Below are 19,123 nucleotides of genomic sequence, written 5' to 3' on the forward strand. Positions count from 1 at the left end.
CTGCCATCTCGGCCGCCGAACTGAACATACTTTGCAGGAAGGTAAAATCTGGATCCCCCGCCGACCCTATGAGCCCCTCTCACTCCCTGGACTCACTGGAACTTTTTTTATCTCCCATGTTGGACATCCTCAACCTTTCCTTTACCTCGGGCTCTGTACCCACTGCCTGGAAACAAGCGTGGGTATCACCTATAATTAAAAAACCCTCCCTCGACCCTTCCAAACCGGAAAGCTACCGTCCAATATCCCTTCTACCCTGGCTGTCTAAGATAGCAGAGGCCCATGTCAACGGCATTCTCTCGAAACATGTGGACCGTCACGGAATTCTGGATCCTTCCCAAAATGGCTTTCGTGCGGGCCATAGCACTGAGTCTGCCTTATTGGCCACCACCGAACATCTCAGGACGATCCTGGACTCCGGACAAAGTGCTGCGCTGATTCTATTAGACCTCAGCGCAGCCTTTGACACGGTGTCCCACGACATCCTCTTGGATCGTCTAGAGGAGGCCGGTGTGACAGGCCGTGCTCTTTCATGGTTCCAATCCTTTCTAAAAGACAGATCATTTAAGGTGTCTGCCCCCCCTTTTCTTTCTAAATCTCACCCCATAGCCCAAGGAGTCCCCCAGGGTTCAGCGCTGAGCCCCTCCCTCTTTAACTTATACGTCCAGCCGCTTGCTGATGTGGCCAAAGAGTGGGGGCTTACGCTGGTCTCATACGCCGACGACACCCAGCTTGTCGTCACCCTCTCTGAAAGCCCATCCATCGCGGCATCTAAGTTTAAAGAGGGCATGGAATCAGTGGCTCAATGGATGACGGACAACTACCTCCAGCTTAATGCCGGGAAAACCGAGGTGCTACTCCTCGGCCGAAACACCTGCCTATGGAATGAGCACTGGTGGCCGTCATCCCTTGGCACCATTCCATCCCCTAAAAACTGTGTTAAAAATTTGGGAGTTTGGATGGATGCCAACCTCAGCTTTCAGTCACATACTAAAAAGGTGGCAGCCACCTGCATTGGGCTCCTAAGAAACCTCCGGCCTATACTCGGGCTATTTGACTCTAAAGCTCGCCAGTTAATTATCCAGGCAACCATCTTGTCTCGCCTGGACTATGCCAACGTCCTTCTATTGGGAGCTAATAAAGCTGAGACGGCCAGGTTCCAACGCATCCAGAACACGGCGGCCAGAACTCTGGTCGGTCTCCCACGTAGATGTTCAGCCAGAGCCACCATCCGCAAACTACACTGGCTGCCCGTAGAACAGAGAGTGAAATTCAAAGCTCTTATCACGATCTTCAAGATCGTCAAAAAGGGAAACCCCCCTCTGTTGCGAAAGCTGGCCCGAATCTATGTCCCTGGCCGTGACCTTCGCTCCTCTAATCAACTTCTTCTGACAGTTCCCAGAGTCAGACTTAGTCGCATTGGTGGCCGTTCCTTTAGCGTCCTAGGGCCCAAACTATGGAACGATCTCCCCCCCAGCATCCGCTCCATAGACTGTCTCCCAATCTTTCGCAAAGCTATCAAGACCCACCTCTTCCCCGCTTTCTAGGGTTCTTGGCCTTCCCTCCCCCGTTTAGTAGGAGTTTGCTTGTTGCTAGCGCCGGGACACCCCATTGCTGGGGTAGCTGTTGCGCTTTACCAAATCTAGAAAATAGAAATAGTTGCTTTTGGTGGTTTTGAGCTCCAGGGTGTACTAACTCACTTGTTTTGAGGTTTTTGCTGGTTTCCACCGGGCACCTGTTTGCGCGTTTGGTGATCCAGACGGAGAAGTTCTGGACGGACTGGTTGAGGTCTGCTGCCCTTTCTGGTTGTGTGGAACTGAGGGCCTGAGTCCACTGAGTTTAGGTTACCATGCTCCAGCTTCGGTGGGACGGGCAGTGGTGTTTGGTGGTGGTGTGATGAGGGTCGGAGATGGTGAAGTGGATGATGGGGTGGTCGGTCCAGGTGAGATAACTGACGTGGGTGAATTTGACTTGGTTGCTGGAGGTAAAGATGGAGTTGAGTGTGTGTCTGTCTTTGTGCGTGGGTTTGGTGACAAGTTGGGTGAGGGCGCTGTTGCTCAGGTTCTCCAGGAAGGTGAGGGAGTTGGGGTCGTTGATGTGGAAATTTAGGTCGCAGAGTATGATGTAATGGTGAGAGTCGGTGGCCAGGGAGTCGATGAGGTCAGAGATGGCATTACAGAAAGCTGGATAGGGTCCTGAGGGCCTGTAGGCGAGAGTGCCTCTTATCATGGTCTTAGCGTTGGTCTGTAGCCGGAAGTCGAGGTGCTCCATGAGAGCTGTTGGGTCGTCGTTGGCGACGGTGCATCGGATGGTGTTCCTGAAGATGATGGTGATGCCTCCGCCGTGTTTGTTGCGGTGGTCTCTGTGAATGATGTTATAGTCGTCAGGAGTGGCAATGTCAGGGTTTGATGAGGGGTTGATCCATGTTTCGGTGATGAAGGCAACGTTCGGGGAGAGGGTTGTTATTGTATCCCAGATTTCCATGGCCTGTTTGCAGAGGGAGCGGGCGTTGAGCAGGATACATTGGAACTGTTTCAGCTTGTTTGCAGATTGGTAGCGGTATGGGGTTCCATTTGGGTAGGAGGTCCTGTGTGGCAGGCAAATTAGCGGCAGTGGCAGCAGGTGAAGGGTCCTTTGGTTGATTGTGGAGAGGGTGAAAGTCAAGGGGAGAGAGAGGGAGCGAGAGAGACTGACTACACACACACTGTTCATAAAGAATCTCCCTCCCAACACCCTCTGAACCATTGGGAAAAGCAAGAAACATTAACCCTGCCAATCATCGAACAGGATCTCTCCTCCTAATCCCTTCTTGACTCTCCTGCCCCCTCTTTCTTTGCTTCTCCATCAGCCATCAGGTAAGTGTCCTCGGCTTCCTGGCCAAAACATCTTGTTATATTTATCTCATTTATTATTCTGCTTAACGGCTGTTTGTGTTCTCTTCAGCGTGGCTGCAGGTATGCTCAGACACTCCTTTGCAGCCGCTCCCGAGTCTGCTCTTGCCACCCATAAGAGGCACCAGGGGCGATTTATTTATTTATTTGAAAGGTTTTATGTAGCGCTGGCTAGACCCGGAGGTATCAGAGCGCTTTACATGAGTATCTGACCATAGTTGCAGGTTACATCGTTACAAGGTTAAACAGTATCAGAGCATAGCTACATAGTTACATGATAGGTCGAGAAAAAGCATAAGGACATATTCGTAAGGGAAAAAGCAGGCAAGGTTAGAGATTCAGGGGAAAGGGGATAGTAGCAGGGGAAGTAGACAAAGAATGAAAGAGGGAAAGAGGTGGAGGAGGGTAAGAGACAAAGCATGAAAGAGGGGGGGAGGCTGAAGGGGGCAAAAACCGGTAGACTAGTAAAAGTTGCGTCCAAGGTCCGGAAGCTGTGATCCCAGTGGAAGTGGTATCATTCCCACATCTTCGTTGCGTAAGTCTCCCTTTACGCAGTTGACTCTCTCAGAGGGGTCTCTGAGACTCCAAGGCCTACCTACTGGATCCTTCCCCAACAAGGGGAGAGGGAGTGCTTTGGTAAGGGGCGCCATGCCATACCTCAACTGTGAGTGGCTCCCTTGGCGCTGTGGACTCTCTCAGCGGGGTCACTGAGACTCCAGGGAATAAATATTGGATCTTTCCCCAACAAGGGGAGAAGGAGTGCTTAGTCAAAGGGCACAAGGGCTAGGGGGCTAGGAGGTGGGTAGGAACTGGCAAGTAACAGAGGGGGAACATATGACAAAAAAGATCACATTAATTACAGAAAGATTACACACTCAATACCAGAGTAAGTTAGCGATCTAGTAAAAAACAGGATCCACGAAAGGGAGAATAGGGAGACCAAGGCAGGAAGTCAGCGAGTTGTAGAGTCCCACAAGGGAGAGATACAGATAGAAGAAAAGGAACTGTATAAGTTGTAGAGTCAATCAGAGGAGAGATGCAAACGGGTAAGCTCAAAATCACAAAATAGTTATAGAAAGAACTACTACATATACTAGTGGTTAGAGTTGTATCACTTTAAATAGTAAAATTCACTCAGGACTCCATATTCACAACGATTAGGCTAATAACGATTATATATTACTTATCTACAGAGTGAACGGAGAAATAAGACCTCCAAGGAAGTAGAGATGGGGGGGGGGAGATGAAATGGGTGATATGAGAGACGGGGGCCTGGGGGGGGGGGGGAAGAGATCAGGCAGTCCAGCCGAGGAGCAATGTCTGAGAGTCGGCAGGATGAAGCCCAACGGACCAAGGGAGAAGACAAGAAATAACAAACTGGTTTCTCCATGTTGTGTGTATCAAAGGACTGTCATGATAGGGAAATCAAACGAGCATCAAGCTCTTCGCATGTAGAGTTTTACAGCTGCTAGGAAAGTCAAACAAAGATAAAGAAACTGGGTTGATTTGAAGTGTTCTTTTTGAAGGATGCTATTCCTCTCTCTTTACACTAAAGAAAGCATGATCATGTTACCAGAGTCAGACAAAAGGTATTCTGGCTGTTGGGTTAAAGTAAGAAGTCATTGAGTGGTTTGGAAACAAATCTTGTTGGTTTTTTTTTACATATTATTGTTACCGGTGTTGCTAGACTGCATACATTTTGTGATCGGCTACTTAACTGGAGAATCTCTGTTAGTGGCACTTCCGTCAGCTATACATCCGCGCAGAGGAGTTGATGCGGGGGTGAACAATGCGCTAGAATATGGCGTCCATGATACAGCGCTTGTGCGTGCTTCGATGTTTACTCGTTGGTGCCACAATAACGGTACGGTAATGAACAGACTGCAGTTTATGCCCTCCGATGCGCTTTGGCAGCCGCTATTTTGCGCCACGTTGTTGAAGGGGGCTGTCCGCTGGCAATTTTAATCCTCAATTAAAGCTTTTGATGTCAAATTGAAGATTGTGCGCTTACTGGCATGCTAGTTCCGCTTCGCTTGTACCGCATACCCTGAGAATGTACATTGAACGCGGCTCCTGTAAGTCTCCACTAGCTGCCATTACAAAGTCAGGCAAGCTGACGCAGGCATCGGCGAGTATCGCCTAACTCAAAAGAAGGTTTAAATACCTTATAGCAATACAAATGCGGTACGAATCTGTTCGTGCGGGAAGTTCATGCAGCATTTTGGTGTTATAAATCAGCTGATCGACACCTTCGTATGTCGAGTATTAGGCAGCCGCCATTTTACGCCTACAGTCTTCAGTTCCTTGTGGGATTACGATCTCCAATTTTGATCAAATTAAACCTCTGCAGAACTTTTTTAAGGCATCACCTTGTACAGGGCACATTCCAACAGCGAAAAATGTACTCGCTGGATGTCATCAAGCGCTGTACTTCCAGGATTGCAGCATCACTTCTCCGGAGCAGCGCTCCGCATCCATCCCCAGGTTTTGAACCCTGTTTTACCTATGTCTCTCCTGCTCTGTCTGGAATGTCTGAGCCTGTCCACCCGGTCAGTCACATGTCTACACAGAACAGAATGCAGAGCGGCTAGAAGTCCAGTGTTCAACCGGGAGGCGCTATGAGGAGGGAGTGTGTGGCTTCAAGAGACCCAGGGGTGTAATGAGCTCCACAGCCAGGCAGGAATGTCTGAACCTGTCCGACCAGGTAGTCACATGTCTACACAGTACTTAGAGCAGCTAGAAGTCCAGTGTTCAACCGGGAGGCGCTATGAGGAGGCAGTGTGGGGCATCAAGAGACCTGGGGGGGGGGGGGGGGTGTAATGAGCTCCACAGCCGGCAGGAATGTCTGAGGCGAAAGTGTGGTGCGGTCATCCAACTGCATGAGAGTGCTGCACCATTCGCGCTGCAGCACATATGGCTTCTCTCCACAGGCGGTGAGCTCACTCTTGCAACCCCAGGGGCATAGAGTAGCGCAAACAGCCACAGAGTGTGTGTCGGAAGCCCCTGCTGCCTGGAATCTGAACGCCCTAGTAAGGGGTCTGTATTTTATTCAAGCGCAGAAGCACAACGATTCAGTACTACTGTTGTGACATGGACCCAAGCTGGTGTCTCTACCTCCATTACAATGGTTCATGGGAAATAAAGTTTATTGTTGTTTGAAATAGCTGCTGTTAAAATAAAAGTGAAGAAAGTACAGCATAAACCTCGCCTCTGTGTCCTTAATAGAATTTAAACTTTCCATTATGATAGCTAGGAAATTATCCCTCCCCTCCCCCACCCCCCGTCCAGCCGAGGAGCAATGTCTGAGAGTCGGCAGGATGAAGCCCAACGGACCAAGGGAGAAGACAAGAAATAACAAACTGGTTTCTCCATGTTGTGTGTATTAAAGGACTGTCATGATAGGGAAATCAAACGAGCATCAAGCTCTTCGCATGTAGAGTTTTACAGCTGCTAGGAAAGTCAAACAAAGATAAAGAAACTGGGTTGATTTGAAGTGTTCTTTTTGAAGGATGCTATTCCTCTCTCTTTACACTAAAGAAAGCATGATCATGTTACCAGAGTCAGACAAAAGCTATTCTGGCTGTTGGGTTAAAGTAAGAAGTCATTGAGTGGTTTGGAAACAAATCTTGTTGTTTTTTTTTTTACATATTATTGTTACCGGTGTTGCTAGACTGCATACATTTTGTGATCGGCTACTTAACTGGAGAATCTCTGTTAGTGGCACTTCCGTCAGCTATACATCCGCGCAGAGGAGTTGATGCGGTGGTGAACAATGCGCTAGAATATGGCGTCCATGATACAGCGCTTGTGCGTGCTTCGATGTTTACTCGTTGGTGCCACAATAACGGTACGGTAATGAACAGACTGCAGTTTATGCCCTTCGATGCGCTTTGGCAGCCGCTAGTTTGCGCCACGTTGTTGAAGGGGGCTGTCCGCTGGCAATTTTAATCCTCAATTAAAGCTTTTGATGTCAAATTGAAGATTGTGCGCTTACTGGCATGCTAGTTCCGCTTCGCTTGTACCGCATACCCTGAGAATGTACATTGAACGCGGCTCCTGTAAGTCTCCACTAGCTGCCATTACAAAGTCAGGCAAGCTGACGCAGGCATCGGCGAGTATCGCCTAACTCAAAAGAAGGTTTAAATACCTTATCGCAATACAAATGCGGTACGAATCTGTTCGTGCGGGAAGTTCATGCAGCATTTTGGTGTTATAAATCAGCTGATCGACACCTTCGTATGTCGAGTATTAGGCAGCCGCCATTTTACGCCTACAGTCTTCAGTTCCTTGTGGGATTACGATCTCCAATTTTGATCAAATTAAACCTCTGCAGAACTTTTTTAAGGCATCACCTTGTACAGGGCACATTCCAACAGCGAAAAATGTACTCGCTGGATGTCATCAAGCGCTATACTTCCAGGATTGCAGCATCACTTCTCCGGAGCAGCGCTCCGCATCCATCCCCAGGTTTTGAACCCTGTTTTACCTATGTCTCTCCTGCTCTGTCTGGAATGTCTGAGCCTGTCCACCCGGTCAGTCACATGTCTACACAGAACAGAATGCAGAGCGGCTAGAAGTCCAGTGTTCAACCGGGAGGCGCTATGAGGAGGGAGTGTGTGGCTTCAAGAGACCCAGGGGTGTAATGAGCTCCACAGCCAGGCAGGAATGTCTGAACCTGTCCGACCAGGTAGTCACATGTCTACACAGTACTTAGAGCAGCTAGAAGTCCAGTGTTCAACCGGGAGGCGCTATGAGGAGGCAGTGTGGGGCATCAAGAGACCTGGGGGGGGGGGGGGGGGGTGTAATGAGCTCCACAGCCGGCAGGAATGTCTGAGGCGAAAGTGTGGTGCGGGCATCCAACTGCATGAGAGTGCTGCACCATTCGCGCTGCAGCACATATGGCTTCTCTCCACAGGCGGTGAGCTCACTCTTGCAACCCCAGGGGCATAGAGTAGCGCAAACAGCCACAGAGTGTGTGTCGGAAGCCCCTGCTGCCTGGAATCTGAACGCCCTAGTAAGGGGTCTGTATTTTATTCAAGCGCAGAAGCACAACGATTCAGTACTACTGTTGTGACATGGACCCAAGCTGGTGTCTCTACCTCCATTACAATGGTTCATGGGAAATAAAGTTTATTGTTGTTTGAAATAGCTGCTGTTAAAATAAAAGTGAAGAAAGTACAGCATAAACCTCGCCTCTGTGTCCTTAATAGAATTTAAACTTTCCATTATGATAGCTAGGAAATTATCCCTCCCCTCCCCCACCCCCCATCTCTAAATAAATATATAATAAATCTCTTCCTGCCATCCACCCACAACGTCCTTTGCTTATACCCCACCCCTTTAAAAAAATACCTGGCTTTCTGGCACTCCCATTGAAAAACTCGTTCCCCACCACAAAATTAAAAACTGTCCGTGCCATCCACCACGGCCCACTCTCAACCTAAAGCCGTGCTACCTATTCTCACACTTAAAGCAGAGATCCGGCACTATCCTGCCAATGGCTCTTTGAAAACTGCTTCTCAATGTGACTTTGTTTCCCCTCTCAGCGTGGGTATGCAGAATCTCGTGCTTACATGGGAGGTGGTCAATGCAGACACATCGCTGCCCTAATTATTCCGTCTCCCTCGGGTCTGTGAAGAGGCGGGATAAGGCAGGTGAGACCGCCATTACGCCACTATCTTCTGCCGCCATCTCTGGAGATGGGGGAGAGGTAGCAGATCAAAAGGGAAGGAAAGCGCTTTCCCTTGATGGCATCACTGCAGTGGTAACGTCTTTGGTGGACAGCAGTGAATACCCATATTAAGAACAGGTTAATTAATGCTAAAGGCTTCCAGTGGAAGCCATATACAACAAAACCATTCTTGACAGATTTAGAAAGCTTCAATTGTTTTCCCGTATTGGAACTAAGGTGAGGCTGTGATTATTGGTTATCCTAGCTTGCTTGTTATTTGTTGAAAACCGTGATTAGCTGTCCCTGGGGATTTTCTTCCTGAATCTGTATTAAGACTGTGATGGAAAAGTTATGGGTGATGTGAGAATAATTTGGGCGTCCTCTTCGAGGGGTACTACGCAAATGTGTGGCCACCATCATGTCATTCATTTGGGTATGGAGTGTTAAGTCATGCAGACACTCAAAGTCAAATAACTTTATTCGGTTTGTTTGTACAAAACCATTAAAGTATACAAAGGATAAAAACATTGTCAATTCACAAGTTAAAAAATATAAAAACAAATACATTTTTGAATAGCTTATTAAAAGGGGCGATAGAAATGGACAGTCAAACATACATCAAAATACATTAAGAGAAAGATATGGGTACATAAGGTGCATATTATACAAGACAGTTCATAATACATTACAATCTATGATAAAAGCTTCTGTCGGATTATCCAGAAAGCAAATAAAAAGCGGCTAACAGAAAAAACTACCGGTTCAGATACATCTGTTTTTAAAATTCTGTACACTATCTGATGCTGCCTAGCTCCTAAATTGAGGCAGATTGGTCTTATCCACCTCCTGCGTATCTGCTGGTATCTAGGACAAAAAAAACAAAACATGTTCTTCAGTTTCTCTAACTGTAATGCAGGCAGGACATAAATCCAATACTAGGCCAACCGCCTCCTTGCCGGTAAATTTCAGGAGCAGATTGCCGTATCTGAACCTCAAGTATAAGCTTTTTGCAAGAGGGGCAGAGATATGGTCCAGAAAGGGTTCAAATTGTATGCATGACTTTACAGCTACGGATTTCGATGTTAACTGGCAGCTGGTCAGATTATTGGTAGAGTTATTGGCCACCGCCTCCCAATATCTGGCTTTTAATCTCAATAAATCATCTCTTGTGGCCCTGTCCGGATATTCCCACAGGTCCCTCATACTTAATGTCTTGCACCAGTCTGCGGTATGTTTAAACCATGGCAAGCTTTTTGCACCATTAATCATCATAACCTCCCGTAAAGAATTTCGATAAGCAATAAGTTGCTGGGTTGTCCATAGGCGCAGACAGTAGATTAAGAGTTTCAGAGCAGCCAAGTCCCTAATTGTCTTCAACCCAAGATCACAGAAAAGGAGGAGTTGTAATCAGTACTGAAGTGAGAGATCCAACAAAAGTGTTTTCGCAAGTTGTTAACTTATTAATGAAGGTGTAGCCCCAAATCTCATCTCCATACAGGGCTCCACTTTGGGCTTTGTACGGTAGATTTCCAATGCTGAGGATAGGGGTTGAGTGTAAGATTGTTTATAAAATCTTAGTGTAGATCTGGACCTTTGGCATAGGATTAAGTAGTTCTTGTTTAGTTGGTATTCCCAATTGAGTGACTCACTCAAACCTATGCCTAGATAATCAAAGTTTTTAACCCGCTCCAGGGGCTCATGTGTGACCCTGATCACCCGAAGGCCACCCCGTACTTTCCCAAACACCATATATTTTGTCTTGGAGGTGTTGAGTTCCAATCTCCGATCTTTACAAAATTCTAAGAATCTATCCAATAATACTTGCAGGCCCATTGGTGTCTTAAATATTATTAAGGAATCGTCTGCAAAGAGCAGGATAGGGACTTTTTCCCCGCTCAGGGAAGGTGCATCGTTCTTACTAACCATTAAATAACTTGCCACATCATTGATGAACAGAGAAAACAGCGTGGGGGTGAGAACGTAACCTTGTGGCACCCCACGTCGTATCGGTATCTTCTCAGTTAGTTCACCGTTTTCCCCCCATCTGTCTTGGGCATAATTATCCGCATGGAGTCGTGCTATCACTGTTACCAGACCTACAGGGGCACATAGATCTAGCATAATCTTCCACAACAAGTCACGCGGTACTAAATCAAACGCAGCTCGCAGATCCACGAAAGCTACATAAAGCTTCTGCTTCCTAAGTAGCACATATTTCCAAGTTAATAGAGTGAATCTGAAAGCTTGATCACACATGCTTATTTTGGAGCGAAAGCCCGCCTGGTATGTTGACAATATCATATGATCGCGCATCCAGCATTTTAATTTATCCAGGACTTGCCTGGAAAAAATCTTTTGTAAATTGTCTATCAGGCTGATGGGTCTGTAGTTGGAGGGGATAGCAGCATCGCCCTTTTTATAGATGGTAATTATCTCGGCTCCCCTCCATGTTTCTGGAATATCCCCACCAGCCAATATACAATTAGACATAAGATTTATATACGGGGCCCATATCATTGGTTCCGATTTATACAGGTCACCCGGGATCAGATCAGGACCAGGGGCTTTTCCTGCCTTTAATCTACTAATTGCTAACAGAGTGTCTTATAGGCTGAAGGCCAATGCTGAGTTATTAGCATTCGCCGCAGACACACTTTATCGGATTGCACTGTCTTCTTTGGTATCTCTGAATGTCAAGCATACCAAGCCCAGCGGTGACCACCATGTTTACTTTTTGTTTTGTGTGTGACAGTATAGTGCCATGGCTGAGGGAGATGGCATGCTTTCAGTGGACTATGAAGTCTTCGGAAGGGTTCAAGGTGTGTTTTTCCGGAAGTATACACAGGTCTGTGTTTCATCATCTATTTCTTTGTGTTTCTTTCTGTTCCTTGTGTTAAAAATAGTTGTTTTGTTTGAAGTGCAATCTGGTATTGAATTGTCTAATGTATTTTGGGGCAGGCCACAATAAACGGAACATTGAAAGCTTATTGTATTGTCTGCCAAATTTAGTAAAGGGACGAATGCAGTAGTCATTCTGCTGCAGTGCAAATCCTTCTCTTACTCATCATTTCTTTCAGGGTCCTGGGGCGGGTGTGAGAATGCCGTACTTCCATATGATGAAAAGGATGATTTTTTGGGTTTGTTTTGCTTGCTTTATTGATTTTCTAGTAAATGTAACATTAATACAAAATATGACAAAGCACACAATAAATAAGCATTACGACTGAATGTTGATTTTCATGTGTACTTTTTCGGGGCACAAGTTCCTGAAAAACATGTGCCCTGAAAATGCATTTTGCATGCTGATGCTATTATGGATGTGTGTAATATAGCATCTGTAATGGGTGTTTAGAAATAATTCAAATAAGATAATTAATTGTACTGTTGGGTGTTATACGTTGTAATTTAATGCTGCCATGCTTAATATAACATCCAGTTTCTAATGCTGTTTATTTGATAAAGTGATTATCAGATGTGCTGTTGCCAGTTCTTGTTTATCCTGCTTTTTGTCGTATTTTAAATGTGCTGTTGGTAGTTCTGTTATATAATGAATGTCCATTGAAAGTGAAGCACTGTCCACACGATATGTGTTCTTGCCATGGCACTCTTGACTCGCATTATGTTCATTTTACTTTCATAACTCTTTTCAATATTCTAAAACTTGGGATAAACAAGACAAATGCAGTTGTTTGCTCCTCTACAAATGGCACTTACTAGTTGCATGGAGCAGTTTGGATGATTGAACAGTCACTAGAGGTGAGTTCTATATTCAAGACTCAATCATAACACCCAATACATTAAAGGCTGATTTCTAGTATGCCTAGACTGATGAACAGGGCCAAGTTTAATGCAAACAAAACTCTGTGATTCATCGACTGAGTGGGCTTTGCAACAACTGCCTTATTTTATGTGACTGAAATCAGTGACTCAGCCCCCCAGCTTCAATAATAATACACCCAGGTTCTTATTCCCCTTTGGCATAGAATATCAGGAAGAGCGTTGGCCCAATCTCCCTTTGCTATGCTTAAATGATAATATGACAATCAGGAAACCAGATACTAAAACCATAAACTCTTCCAAGGGTAATAATTTACCACTTGGAAATAAATTACCAAATGTGCTTAGTTTTGGTGCAGTCATTATCTCCCTGAAACTATTCTCAAGTGTAAGGGACAGGCGTAGCACTCATATAGTGGAATTATTGGGAACAGTAGTTAAACCAAATGTGCACCTAGTGCCAGTCTATTCCATGGTGTAAACATTTAACTGGTTGTGTCAATTTCTGTCACATTCGTCATTTTCTACATTCCACTGACTTAAGACGCACTGAGACACCCAGAGGTTACTCTGAAATTAGATGATGCCAATCTGTAGACAGCACACACAATTATGAGGCACGCCTGATCAAGAAGATGATATATGGAATGTGGGACTTCCAAGTCACCTGAACAATGGAGTTGTACAAGTTTATACCTTCTTGGCAGCCCATTTCAACTTGATGAAAAGGGAACGGAGCCTATAAAAGTGAGGTGCCTTTACATCGGGTGTGAAGAGTTTTACTTGTTACTTTCCATTGGTCTGACAAAAGCTTCAGTATTAACCAAAAGCTGCCATATTTCTCAAATAAACCGTTTTACTCTCACTACAATTACAAAATTAAATTCATTTTGCAATTTTTTTGCTATACGATAGGCATCCTCAACAGTGAAATTAGCAATGGGAATAATCATTTCTGAATTGGACTGTTTGTTCCACGTTCTAAGCAGGCGCAGAAGAAAATGTTCCTTGCCTGTAACTACAGTTCTCTAGATTTAGTATCTTTCTTAGATTCACATGCTTGAAATATTACCTGTTCCCAGTCTGTGAACTGCCAGACAAAAATATCAAAACAGTCATGTACACAGATCACTCATTTAACATTGCATCTTGTGCTGTCTGTGCAGCTCGTTCTTTGACCCAGACTCTGGCCAACGAGAGGCAGTGGCTCAGAGATCCTCTACCACATCTCAGGCTTTCATAGAAAGTTAAGTACCAGAAGCAATAGCCTCATACAAATGTGAGAGTAAAGGGAAGCATATTAGTATATGAATACAACTCATAAATAAAATCGAGGTACCAAGGCTGGAGAATTGTAATTGTAGATAAGTAACTTTTTCTCCACCTGCACTGAATCTTTAAAAGTTTTGCAAGCTTGAATTATATCTAACAAAGCTGGCTTGAATTATATCTAACAAAGCGGTACAGCAGTAAATTTGTGGTAGGCAGGAATGATACTTACCTTATGCAAGCTGATTATGCATTACTGCCTGTCCCACAACTGTTCCTCTTGAGGTTTACATTTCCAGATAGGAGTGATTTTCTTTTTAAAAACATTTTATTAGGAACAAAGCTCAGCAGTAAAAGAATGTTTTAGGCATCTTTGGCACAGTTTTGCAGAAATACAGCATTACATTACAACCTGCAAGCCATCAGGAGTACAAAGAATTGCTATATTCAAAAGTCGAACATTAACTATAAGGGTAACTACTATGTCCCCGGGTCAGAAGAGCAAAATAAAACAGTACTGGTTCACCACCGGATCCCTCCCCGTCAGTTGTCCTGAGCCTGTGTCGACCCCTCCTCAACCTCCCTATCCAGCAACGAAAGCCTCTCCCGTCTCAGTTCCACCGTAGGGGAAATGCAGATTCCCCCCCCCCCCCTGTATTTGTTCCAGCGTCCCTATTTCTGATCCCATTTTCTGGGGCATCCTCTCCCTTTATACACCGTTTACTCGGCAATCATGGCATGATCCATGTCTTTTGCCCAGTCTCGTAAATGCGGTATAGTGTCCACTCCCCACTTCTGAGCTATATTCCTTTTCGCTATAACCCAGCCCATAGTGGCCCATGACTGTTCCGCTTGCTTGAGGTCTGTTGCGTCCCAGACATTAAGGAGACATAGTGTGGGAGATGGTTGAATAGGCTTGTCACATGTCCTGGCCAACTGTTGGGTGACGTCCTTCCAATAGTGTTGTATATGTGGGCAGTCCCACAGGATGTGTATGTATGTGCCAGTTTGGTTACAATGTCGGAGGCATAGGGCATCGGGCCGCCTACCCAACCTGAATAGTAACGTGGCATCAAAATATACTCGGTGGAGGATCTTGAGCTGGACCAGCCGAAGTCTCATCGGGTTCGCAACCTCGCGGGGGGAGGCCTGTGCCTCTCTCCAGTCTTCTTCGGCCAGTTCCCCCAAGTCTGCCTCCCAATTTGACCGTAATTTCAGCATTGGGTCGGTCCGATTATTAACCAATTTCCTATACGTGAGGGAAATAGCCTTGCGGTCCATTGGGTCCAGCAATAATCTGTCCTCAAGAAGAGAGGAATCCGGAAGGAGAGTATCCTTCGGGAGGGCAGAGTCAATGGCATGACTAATCTGGAGATAGCGGAAGCGCTCCAAAGGAACTAGTTCGTATTTCACTTGGAGATCCGCAAACGATGCCTTCTTACCTTTAACCCACAAATCTCCCACATTGGAGATCCCTATCAGGTCCCATTTGTCGAATCCCGCATAATCACTGAGTCGCCCCAAGATGTCCGGTTCACACAGAGGGGTAGCTTTCGTTAGGCGTCCCTGCCAACCCATTCGCCGCTGAACTCCATGCCACACTTCAACAGTACGCGCCTTGGGGCCAGTGAGGCGTAGTTTTCTATGGTTAGTGTATAACCCTCTATTGTAGCCCCCCTTTCCCCACAGATAGGAGTGTTTTGATAAAGAATGCATTGTCCTTTGTATTGCTGCTTTCCAAACGTCCACCAGCTGGATACTAGAGGCAGTGTCCACTGTTGCAGCCATGCCTCTGGTGTAGTGAGCTTTAATACTACCTGGAAAAGATCTGCAGACTTCAAATAAATTCTTAGGATGTAGGCCGCTGTCTTTCTGACGCTCTCATGAAGGCTGATAATATATCTTCAGTTTTTTGGATGTGACAAGCCCTAGAAAGTGGGTTCAATGCCTTAGATATGCCCAGATTGAAAAGCACTTCAGCATAATTTTGCAGGTGTGTGTAGTGAAACCTGCACTGGTTGTCCTTGGAATGTGTCTACAAGCTCCATCAGACCAGGCGCACTGAATTTTAAGTCCTCAGCGCGTAAGTAATTAGTGCAAGTGGCACCGTCATGATAAAAAATACTCCCCTAAGCCTGGCTTTAGTCATATCCGGAATTATATCAACATCTCTCAGAACCATATACCAGCACTGCCTGGCCTTCATTGGTGCCATCATTGTGAAGAATATTACTGCTCTATCAGCAGAGCTCATAGCAGGGATCAGCAATGAATGAGCAGAATGAAACTCGATAACTGCTGCTTGTATTTAACCGACGAGGGACTTTGCTGTGAGACCTATTTACTATTTCCCATAACAACAGATGCCCATTCTTCACAAGCAGATGTTAAGGACACAAAGAGACTTTTTTGATCACTTGGTGCATCAACTTTACCTTTGCTTATACTACCATTCCTTTCATTTCCCCAATGCTGTGCAAGATGATAGTGGAACATCCATATATGTGGTCTGTACGCTCCAGACAGTGTCACCCTGTGACACTAAACAGCTGATTATGACGGGAACAGTAAGCTAGCAGGTGCAGTTCTGGCCTCCGACCCGATGGCCTGTCCCTTGCCATACACTGCAAACTGAAGGCGCAATCTGCAAAGTCACAAGATTTCTCTGAGTGGCACCAAGCTCCTTGTGAGAAGTGCAAAACTGTATTCTGTGCTGTGCTGCAGCAGGGCCTCATCGTGGCCTCTAACTTACTGGACCGGGTTTCTGGGAAATGTGGTCTTCATAATAGAATTGATATTTTTTGCTTCTATCGTTAGTAAAGTTTGAGGATAATGTTTGCTTCCACACCTCAAGTAAAAGTACAGAAGTACTGTATGAGGAAAGTAATTCTTCTTTCGACGGGGAGCCAGTGGAGGTCGCGAAGATGTTGGTTGATGTGGTTGTGCCGTGGGATATCGAGGATGAGTCTGGCTGCGGCGTTCAGAGCGGTCTGGAGTTTGCGGAGGAGTTTTTTGTTGATTCCGGTATACTATGAGCTGCTTTAAAAAAAAAAAAAAAGTATATATATATATATAACACCCACGTGGCTAGCACTCCCAGGCAGATAGGATAAAGGGCCCTGCCAGGTAAGTGGAGATCAAAGCACGCCCCCTTCAAAGCATTGATCCGACGCGTTTCGGGAAAGACATCCCTTAATCATGGATCCCAGGATACAAAAGCGGCAAACAACTGGGCTACATTTAGTCCACCTTTTATTTTAATTAAACAGGAAATTAGTCCATCTTTTAGTTTAATTAAACAGGAAGTCTGGCTCAAGTGAGCCCCATTGAATCATGGAACCAGTAGTCCAGAACAATATCTCCCAAGTGGGATGCCTGCCGCAAAGTACCTTTTCCTGCAGAGTTTGTTTAAAAAGGGGTGAAAAGCGCCAATGATCCCCACTATGTTCCATCTGCAAGGTAGCCTCCAGGCCACCCGTTCCGTAATCCCGCCATGTGGTCAGGGGCGGATCCGCAAGGGTCCAGCAGCGGTGCTCGCCGTGGCCGGGTTGGAGCCACACATTTACGAAAAGAAAGGAAACACCCACGTGGCTAGCACTCCCAGGCAGATAGGATAAAATGCCCTGCCAGGTAAGTGGAGATCAAAGCACGCCCCCTTCAAAGCATTGATCCGACGCGTTTCGGGAAAGACATCCCTTAATCATGGATCCCAGGAGACAAAAGCGGCAAACAACTGGGCTACATTTAGTCCACCTTTTATTTTAATTAAACAGGAAATTAGTCCATCTTTTAGTTTAATTAAACAGGAAGTCTGGCTCAAGTGAGCCCCATTGAATCATGGAACCAGTAGTCCAGAACAATATCTCCCAAGTGGGATGCCTGCCGCAAAGTACCTTTTCCTGCAGAGTTTGTTTAAAAAGGGGTGAAAAGCGCCAATGATCCCCACTATGTTCCATCTGCAAGGTAGCCTCCAGGCCACCCGTTCCGTAATCCCGCCATGTGGTCAGGGGCGGATCCGCAAAGCTCCAGCAGCGGTGCTCTCCGTGGCCGGGTTGCAGCCACACATTTACGAAAAGAAAGGAAACACCCACGTGGCTAGCACTCCCAGGCAGATAGGATAAAGGGCCCTGCCAGGTAAGTGGAGATCAAAGCACGCCCCCTTCAAAGCATTGATCCGACACGTTTCGGGAAAGACATCCCTTAATCATGGATCCCAGGAGACAAAAGCGGCAAACAACTGGGCTACATTTAGGTCACCTTTTATTTTAATTAAACAGGAAATTAGTCCATCTTTTAGTTTAATTAAACAGGAAGTGTGTATGTGTATATTGTGTATATATATATATATATATATATATATATTTTTTTTTTTTTCACTTAAAAAACCATAGGTTTCACACATGTTATAGTTAGGTGGATATTTCACTCGTAAAAAACCAATGAAATTCCCCCGTTATAGTTAGTTCAGATAACTATAACTCGCGCGCCCGCAATCCACTGCTCATGACGTCACATATTACATCACTCATGACATGGTCAGTGGCATCACTCATGACCTCACTGATGACATCATCCTTGTGATAGAGTGGCGGTCGCGCGAGTTATAGTTATCTGAACTAACTATAACGGGGGAATTTCATTGGTTTTTTACGAGTGAAATATCCACCTAACTATAACATGTGTGAAACCTATGGTTTTTAAAGTGAATTTGCAAGGTTTTTTAAATGCTAATTCCTAACTATAACGTGTGTGAAACCTATGGTTTTTTCAGTGAATTTGTACGGTTTTTTAAATGCTAATTTATTTACGTATTATTTTTTTTATATATTTATTTTACAATAAACTTTTTTTTTGGTTTTTCACCGTGCGCGCACCCCCGCGATTTTTAAAAAAAAAACATTTACATTTTTTTTTCTGCCTTCGGGGTCCTTCAGGGACCCCCTGACAAAGGCTAGGGGGTCAGGTTCACGTTCGCCACCTTCCTTTTTCACTCTCGCACCTTCCTTTTTCACTCTCGCACTGAAAACAAACAAAATGGCGGCTGACACTTCCTGATTTCGACCGATTCGAATGTTGACTAACATGTAACCACCAATCAGCTATTCACTTAATGTGATAGATAGCGCAATTAGGAAAACAAGAAGTTTACCCAGGTGTGAGGTCTTGGCTCCAAAAGCCAAGCAAATTCTTTCTAGTGAGATCACTTCTAATATCCAAACTAGGATTATCCTAACCTATAGCAGGCAACATCAGGAGCTCAGAAAAATTTACTATCGTAACTGGAACTTAGTGCAAGGAGACCCTATTATTGGCGACCTTGTCGCAAATAAACCAACATTAACTTTCAGAAAATCACCTTCCATGAGCAACAGGTTAGTTAGCAATAGCCTGGAATTGGCCATTCCAACAACTTGGATGGCACAAATCAAGGGTTTTAAGAAGTGTTTTACTTGTAAGGCGTGCAAATTTGGGTATAATAAGACACATTACATTAGTCCCTTTTAAATCTGAACCC

At 45.4% G+C, this 19,123-nt stretch overlaps 1 protein-coding gene across 3 annotated transcripts in view; it reads left to right on the forward strand.

Annotated features, from left to right (window-relative positions):
• ACYP1 (acylphosphatase 1) overlaps nucleotides 1-19,123 on the forward strand; it is a 53,075-nt gene that overhangs the window by 10,087 nt on the left and 23,865 nt on the right. For 2 of the 3 annotated variants that reach the window (XM_085626730.1, XM_085626731.1), the window contains exon 3: nucleotides 11,315-11,407. In XM_085626730.1, the coding sequence (XP_085482856.1) occupies nucleotides 11,324-11,407 (84 nt within the window). In that variant the 5' untranslated portion in view covers nucleotides 11,315-11,323. Of the gene's footprint in view, nucleotides 1-6,590; nucleotides 6,739-11,314; nucleotides 11,408-19,123 lie in introns of those variants that run through there. The other variant, XM_085626729.1, reaches the window with a different exon arrangement.

This window comes from Triturus cristatus, chromosome 9 (assembly GCF_964204655.1).
Source record: "Triturus cristatus chromosome 9, aTriCri1.1, whole genome shotgun sequence".
Taxonomy (NCBI): Eukaryota; Metazoa; Chordata; class Amphibia; order Caudata; family Salamandridae; genus Triturus; species Triturus cristatus.